Raw genomic sequence first — 8,689 nt, 5'->3', positions numbered from 1 at the left:
TCTGCAGGAATTCATACATGAATCCTTTTGTATTAAATAGAAGTATAAACTTGACTGATATTACTTAATTATTGGATTTAAAATTTGTAAAATTGTCTTTCTTCCCAGTCACTTTCGTCTTCGGAGGAATGTGTAAAGGCAACAATATCTTCAGGGCTTATCAGATCCATTGGACGGAGCTGCAAATAAAATTATTGTTGGTAAAGAAGTATTCACAAATGGAGTACACAGTTAATTAAAAAATAAGTTTCATAAATCATTGAGCTGAAAGGAGAGTAAAAAACACATACATAGCTTAATTCACAAAGGCCTAACCAACACTTTTTCGGAAACTGCGTTTTTCACAGATTCAATAAAAATTTTAAAATACTAGTACCAAAACCAACGGAGCTACATGCTACTTTTTAAAAAGCCCTTCCAGTTTTTTATATTCTTTTTATGTTTAGAGATTCTTTGAACACGCTAATCTCGGAAACTACTGAACGAATTTGGTCCAAACTTTCTCTTCTATAATTTGTAACGATGGGAGAGTGACCTTTGGTACTTACAATTTTAATAGGGTTGCCACCCATCTAAAAAATGTTAAGATCTGTTCGTGGAATAACAAAAAGTGAGATTTAAAATGAAAGGGATTGACCTCTAGATGTTCAATATTGTATTATTTTGTGAGTAGGGTTGCCACCTTTATAAAAGTTATAAGATCTTCACCGTTCATTGCACTTAAAAAAATAGGTACCAAGTGAGAGGAAACGGTCTCTGGATGTGCAATAAACTTTTATTTTTTAGTAGGGTAGGGTCACCTATTTAAAAACTACTACCTTACTTATACTACGCCAAGGCTTTTCTTGTTAATTACATTCGATTTGTACAAATAGATTCTTTAAATTAAATTTTGTATATTGTTAACAAAATTAAGTCACATAGTTTTTAATCATCTTCATAATTCAACGAGCGGCAAAGATCTCATAATTTTAAAAGAGGTGGCAACCCCCATCGAAAAATTAAACCTTATTGCACATCTGAAGGCCAAGCCCTTTTCTTTCAAACCTATTTTTTTAATTGAATGAACTGTGCAAATCTGATGTAATTAACAAATAATGCCTTCACGTATTATATGTCCATACATATGTATGTAGGATGTTAATTTTAATATAAGTGGCAACCGCACTAAAATTAATAAAAGCTTATTGCACATCCGGAGACCATATCTTTTCACTTGGTACGTAAGTTTTTAGTCCAACGACCGGTGAAGATCTTATAATTTTTATAAAGGTGGCAACCCTACTTAAAAGATAATACATTATTGAACATCTACCGGCCAAGCCTTTCATTTGACATCTCACTTCAGCGAAACGGTGCAGATCTTACAATATTTTATACAGGTGGCAACCCTATAGAAATGTTAAATACCAAAAGGTCACTCTCTTATCGCTAAGAATACATATATTAGAGAAAATCTCGTCCAAATTCGTTCCGTAGTTTTCAAGTACATAGGTATAGATACCTTTCTTAGTTTTTTTTATTTAAATACAATTTCGCGATGGAATAAGTGTGCCGCCATTTTCGATCAAAAACGCGTTCGTGAGATTTGCGCATACATATGTGCGTTAAAAGAAACACAGTTACATACTATCAACTTACATTGAGCAAATATTTCGAATCAATTTTAAAATTTTTGTATAGTGCGATTTTTTGCAGTGTCAAGACTGAACGCAACCGCTGTTTTGGATCCACCTCTAGCAAGCGTTTGAGTACATCCTTGGCCTCATGTGGTAGTTCTTCGATTTCGAGTGGCAAGAAGCTATGCGTTAGAACAGCCTGATGTTGCTCTTCCTCAAACAAACAATGTCTGGATATATCTTCATCCTTTGAAGGTTTTGTTGAAGGCGCTGTAGCTTGGTCAACACTATCTCCTTTTTTAATATATGCTGCAGGCAAAGCAATGTCCAGAAATGTGCGAATATCGGGAGTCTTTTGAAAATAAAGAGCAAAAAATTAATTGTACTTAAATTTATTAACAAACAAGTAATTAAAAAAAAAACAAACGACTTTAAAATTGGCTGAAGAATAAAATAAAATCAACAATAAATTTACAAATTAGTGTATTCGTACGAATCGAATATTTGAAATTTTTGCATAGAAAATGCTAGGAAAATTTCGTGATTTTCGATTCGTACAAAAACTAGAATAGCGATATTGTTTTCCACTTATGTTCATTTATTTATTTTTAAGAATTTTGATTAAAATAAAGTTCATTCTCTGAAGAAGTCCATATAAATCCAAATTTAAAACTTTGCAGAAAACTAAAAAAATCTAAAAATGTTCATCCAAATGTCAAAATTATTTTCTCAGAATTTTTTGAGCATATAGACCTTTCAATTGTATTGCAATAATGTGCAAGTTTCAACTGGCTAAAAATCTCCGTTGTTGCGGTTTTCTTCCATATAAAAATAAATTGTGTTTATTCGTTATATGGTAGCGAATGCGACAAAAAGAATCAAAAGTTTTAAGGCTCTTGAAACTTGCACATTATCACACTAAAATTGAATCGGCTATAAAGCTTCATACTCAAAAAAATTGTAACACTTCTGAGTAAATAAATTTGAAATTTGAATGAAAATTAGTTAATTTTTTTTTAGATTTCTACAAAATTTTAAGCGTGGGTTTACATGGTTTTTTTAAATGAACTTTATTTTAATTGAAATTGAACATACTGAAAACAAAATTTCAATGGTTAACCATAAAACAATATGAATTGCATAAAGCTTAAAGGGGAAAAATGCCTGTAAAAAAAAAAGAAAAGTGGATGATCGCCGGCAAATGATCACTAAACGCTATATACCTCTGAATTTCATGAGTTTCATAATAGAATTATAGAAATACAAAATAAGCACTTGAATTTCCAATATGAATTATGCTTTTATGATTTAGTTTAAACCCTAAATGTGCTACTCTTCCACGCAAATAGTGAAATGTGCTACTCCTCGTAGGGACCGACGATATGTACTCTTCTTCCAGTCTGACATAGTTTTCTCAATGCGATAAAGACAAGTACAGGGCAGATTTTTACTAGTAAAGTTGCTCCGCACTTGAAAAAGCTATAAATGCATACATACATAGCTATTCTGAGTTTTACTAGGTTAGAAAAGATACGCAAATAGAAACATTAAAATAGTAATAAAGACGCAGACAATAAATAAAGAAAACAATAAAGGTGTGCGAAATTACGCGTCGCAAATGTGAATCATTCAAATAGTAAAAGTCACGCTTCGTTATAAATAATTTAAAACCCTACCTCGCTGTGTTTGCACATACATACTTATGTATGTGTGAAGGTAGGTAAGTATGTTTGCAATTATGAGGAAAGGAGAACGAAGGCAGGTTAATGGTCAAGCTGAGGCTGCTGCCTACGTATTGTATATAGACTTAGGCACTATGTACAGAGACGAGCAAAACTGTAACATGGTGTAACACTTTTTATTTCAGTCGCCGCTATCTTTCCAAGTTCTAACGATATTCATACTTTTGTTGTATATTCTTATTGGTACACCTGTACTTCCTCTCTCATAAGGATTTGAAGTAAATCCAACAACAATGATAAAAGCAGCAGACAAAAATGTAAATTAAGGCACATGTTACAGTTTTGCACTTATATACTTCTAATAACTTTTTGACAATTTTCACGAAAAAAAAGAATTATTTACACAATTTTCAGTAACCTTTTGCTTTTTTTAGTTCCTGGGTGCGATTTGGCATACCTTATTTGTATCTCTGTAAAAATTCTGGAGATATATCCACCCATATATCCTTAGTTTGCTTTCACAGCCCATATACTTCATTGGACGGACTTGGATACTTAGTAAGCTGTGCTTTTAGTTGATTTCGCAAATGCTCGTTAAGATTCATGTCCGCAGATTGTGGACGTCATTTCAAATTAGCAAATTTTTGCTTTTGTCTCCAGTCTTTGCCAACATGTGCAATGTGTTTTGGGTGATTTTTCAGCGGAAACTCATTTTTTCGACTACATCTTGCAAAGTTTGTTGAAATATGAACACATAGTGTTCCTTACACATATTTCGTTTTAACGGACCAACAAAATTTTTGAAATACAACCTCAAACTATTATTGACCGACCACTGTGATTCACAGTTTGCTTTACATGATGCGCATGGGCTTAATTTGGGTTTTTGATCCAATACCATGCCCGGCCATCTGATTGAAAGCGATTAATTTAGTATTGCCAGACCAAATAACCTTCAACTGAAACTTAAAAATTTATTTTTTATTGCATTCTGAAAGGCCTGACATATCCCAATAGGGAACGGTCCGGTTTTCGTGCGATGTAGCAAAATGCTGCCACACTCGCACATGTATTTTGATCAAATTAGCTTTTTTCTTCTTTTATGATGCCTTTGCGCTCAATTTGGCACTTCTTCGCTTCGCTGTCTACTGATTTGCATTAAAGTTTAATACCTTAAGCGCTTCTGTAATAGCGGCTGCATCGCTACTTGCTGCTAAGTTCACAAGATATCGTACCGTAATATTTTTTGACAGACTTCCTTTGTGCTTAGGAACACTTTAGGCTATATTTTTTCTCAGTCTTAACATATTCAAGTGGCAAACTCCACAGTTTTTTCCACTTTTCCTGCCATCTCGCCTTTCCGCAGTAAATCTATTATTTACATTTATGGTTCCTGATTAACTATATTATTTACTGGTGATCACTTCTTCAATAAATTACAATACAGAAAAAAGTCATCTGGCTTCCAACTAAGTAAAAGATAACTGTAAAATGCAAAACTGAGAGTGAGTGCAAAACTGTAACATGTGCCTTAATTTACATTTTTGTCTGCTGCTTTTATCATTGTCGTTGGATTTACTTAAAATCCTTATGAGAGAGGAAGTACAGGTGTACCAATAAGAATATACAACAAAAGTATGAATATCGTTAGAACTTGGAAATATAGAGGTGCCTGAAATAAAAAGTGTTAAACCATGTTACAGTTTTGCTCGTCACTGTATGTATATAGCCGATACACAAAAGACTACACGTGTAGCAGAAACTTAAAAGTGTATACAAACTATCTGCATACATACATACATACCTACATACACACCTCTATACCCACCATGCAGAACATGAGAAATAGGAAACAATCGCCAATGTTGAGAAATCGGCAACATCGTTTCTTTCACGTTATTATTAGGAATATCTTACAAAAAAATTGACAAATTGTGCGCCAACAGCATTCTACAAAAAATCTAATTTTGTGTTCAAAAATAAATGAAATATGTATTAAAAATAATAAAATTTTTCCGTGTAATTATTGCTCAAATATCGCCTGTAACAATAATAAAGCCATAAGAAATCGACTCATTCAGGTAATAAGAAAACGATTCGAACAGGCGAGTTACCTTCGACGGACGTTTTTTAGAGTGACTGTTTATAAATTTGTTGCCGAGGACGAGACGTTTTCATATTCCCGGCAACACAAATTGCCTGTTGGGTACATATGGATTAAGTTTCTGTGGGCACATTGAATAGTACATATGTATGTTGATAGCCTGCTGCCCACTAGTTCTAGTTTCTAGTGGCGTTAAGCTTTTAGCGACTCTTAGCTGACGCGCTGGTTTAGATAGTGATAATGCATGTAAATTAGGTTCAATTAGTTAACGTTAAACGGACGCCAACCAAATTAGTATTTTTCGCTGAAACGCTGCTATTTTTTGTGTACATACATACATACATTCACATGTACTCTATACCAGTAGCTCTTTTTTCCGTTTCCTTTGCTCCTACGTACATACATAGTACATGCATACATATGCAAACATTTGTTCGTACATACATATGTACAATATTCATTAGACTGTCTCCCAAAACATCAAATCAAAAAACAATCGCTCTTCCTTCCATAAATTTGATTAATTCTACAACTCCCACTTTTTCCTCTGAATGTTAAAAATGAATCATTTTTGTATGCAATTCAATCAAAATTAGAAATGCAAGTTTTATAAAAATGTGGATTTGGGTTAAAAGTGCAAATAAATCAGCCATTTAGCCAAGTTATGCTTGAAGGAAAATTTTCTGTATTTTAAATTAAATTCAAATAAACGTACTTACAAAAAATGGGCTAATTTTTATTACAAGCTTTTATTTAACTTACTCGGTATGTATGTATGTGTGTTAGGGGCAAATTTTTCAATAAATTTTTGACAAATTTCTCGATGACCTATAGACTTTAAAACTTCACAGTGGGCTCAGAACCCGATGACAATGAAATACGAAAGAGTTAATCCGATAGGTGGCACAGGAGTCGAGATATTAGAAAAACCCGTATTTGTAGTTCGATTTGGCTCATATTTAGAACGTGTACTAACTACAATACCAATTAACTTATTGAACGATTAAGAAATAAACGCTTTAAAATTTGATAAAAAATTTTAGGAAAATTTGATTAATTTGATTCTTTTGTCACAGCTGAAATAACTTCAGTGCAATTCCTTTAGACTTTCATTCTTCTACATATTATCTAAGTTTATATAAGCTTTTTGAGAAACTGAGCTATCAGAAAAACTTGAATGAATGACCACGTGAAGAGCTGACATGTTTCAAAGGAACCCGAAATCGATGGCAGTAGGAAATATCTTTTCCATGGTGAATTGAACATTAAAATTGCCGAAAATATATTTAGCTGAGTTATTCAATTCTATGAAAAATGATTAAAAAAAAACGACCGAAAATTGCATTAAAAAAGTTATTATTTTAACACGACCCAACGCCTGGGCGATGCCGAATTGAGCCAAAATACTTTGGTAGGGCATAAAATGACCAAATATTTTTTGATCGCTTTGGGAAGCAGCGATTTTTTTCGTGAGGCGTCTTAATGTGGCTACATACATATGTATGTATAGACATTAGAGATGGCCGCGGGATATCGGGACCCGCGGGACCCACGGTACTGATTTCAAAATGGCTGGGAATCGGGAAGTTCTGTACAAATTTTGCGGGTGGAACGGGATCAAAATCTTTTCCCTACACTCCCGATAAAATTGCGACCTCCACAAATTCAGAAAATCTTCCTTAAAAACGTTGTACGAAATATGCAATTTTTTATGCTTTATTGAGACGAAACTGAACAGCAAAGCAAAACAAAATAAATAATCGGAAGATGCCAGATCTTTTATAATATTTTTCATTATTTAAAATTAATTTGAAAGCCATGTGAATTTTTCTTAGTGGTAGATTTCAGCACCTACTGGACCCGCGATAAAATTCTGAAAAACGTTGGGATGGGCGGGCTCGGGCTTTAAAAATTGAATTTCGGGATGGGCGGGATCGGGACTGAATATTTAGTGCCGTGTCCATCTCTAATACACATCCGATATTGCTCTATTAGCAACTTCTAAATCGTAAAATTTCACACTTTTTGATCCAACTATGCGCAAAAACGAGTTTTGTGAAATTATAAAATTTGCAAACATAAATAATTCATCAAAGCGTTTTTGCAAAGAAACTTTTCTCAACTCACCTTCCGATAGTATTTAGTCAACTGTTGTTATCGACAACAAAAAAAAAACGCGCTAAAGTAAATGTCTAGGGGGATTTACATCCATAAATACTAAATAACAGACACCTGGGAAGCAAGCTGGCAGAGAGAGAAGCACAAATATCAAGAGAGAGAAAGCATTACAATTATCTAGGTCAACAAATTTTGAAGAATTGGTGTAACACATGCTGTGCTTGATGCCAAAAAAAACTTTGCTCCCCAATAATCTAGTCATTCCAGCCACTTCTAATCGCGTTTGCAGTGCCGCTGACTTGAATAGCCCTGCTTTCGAGATCCACAGTAATGATCGTTTTCTTTTTGTATACTTAATATTCATATATTTTCTGGAGTATGCATAGCCCGTTCAATTTTACTATAATAAGGTGGAAGTTTTAAGTTTCCAAATAAAAAAAATCGCTTTAACTTTTGAGCATTTTTTTGCTGAGAGTGTTGCGTTTTTTTTTCTACATATAAAATAGGCAAACATATGTACATATATACAAACATACATACATATATATGTACAATGTATGGAAGAATAAAAAATATGAGTAACACCTTAAAAAAAATTATCAAAACTCAGCGGGATTTTTTAGAAACTTGAAACTTGCACCCTGTCATAGCTAAATTTAGTAGGCTACAAAACTGCGTGCTCAAAAGTTCTTTTACGCACGGTCAGTTATATGTCGGATGGTCACGAGTGGAAGGTCCGAATAATATATGCATATGGAAGTTTTATACTTACTGCTTCTCGCGCCTAAACTAAACTAAAAACTTGAAAATTTACAGGAAAAGCAAAAGAAATATCACTAACAGCCGCACTCAGAGTCGTTTAATGGTTACTTAAGGTGTCCCTCAGTAACGATTTGAAAAAAAAAACCCCTCTCAGAGTCACAGTTAATGACTCGTTAACGGCATTTATTGAACATTAAAGTTAAGTAAAGAAAAACCTTTACTTAACTCTTTAACGAATGATTTTGAAATTTTTTGTTTGTTTGAATTTCAATAACGTTGCTGTAACAGTGGCAATGGCCCAGTGTGCAGAGCACTTTCGTGCCATTCAAGAGATCCGAGTTGAATCCTCGGTAACGATTTTTTTTTTAAGTTTTATTGCTTAAAAAATTCATATTTTTTATTTT

General features: G+C 33.4%; 1 protein-coding gene across 3 annotated transcripts in view; it reads right to left on the bottom strand.

Annotated features, from left to right (window-relative positions):
- LOC118732900 (serine/threonine-protein kinase S6KL) overlaps nucleotides 1-8,689 on the bottom strand; it is a 164,296-nt gene continuing 155,607 nt past the window's right edge. For all 3 annotated transcript variants that reach the window (XM_036462017.1, XM_036462018.1, XM_036462019.1), the window contains 2 exons: nucleotides 1,642-1,971; nucleotides 1-179 (listed from right to left, as the gene is read on the bottom strand). In XM_036462017.1, coding sequence (XP_036317910.1) covers nucleotides 78-179; nucleotides 1,642-1,971 — 432 coding nt within the window. In that variant the 3' untranslated portion in view covers nucleotides 1-77. The remainder of the gene's footprint in view (nucleotides 180-1,641; nucleotides 1,972-8,689) is intronic.

This window comes from Rhagoletis pomonella, unplaced genomic scaffold (genome assembly GCF_013731165.1).
Source record: "Rhagoletis pomonella isolate Grant_MI unplaced genomic scaffold, Rhpom_1.0 Rhpom_scaffold_00002, whole genome shotgun sequence".
Classification (NCBI taxonomy): Eukaryota; Metazoa; Arthropoda; class Insecta; order Diptera; family Tephritidae; genus Rhagoletis; species Rhagoletis pomonella.
The sequence above is the reverse complement of the archived record's forward strand: the minus strand, read 5'-3'. Positions and strand labels throughout refer to the sequence as shown.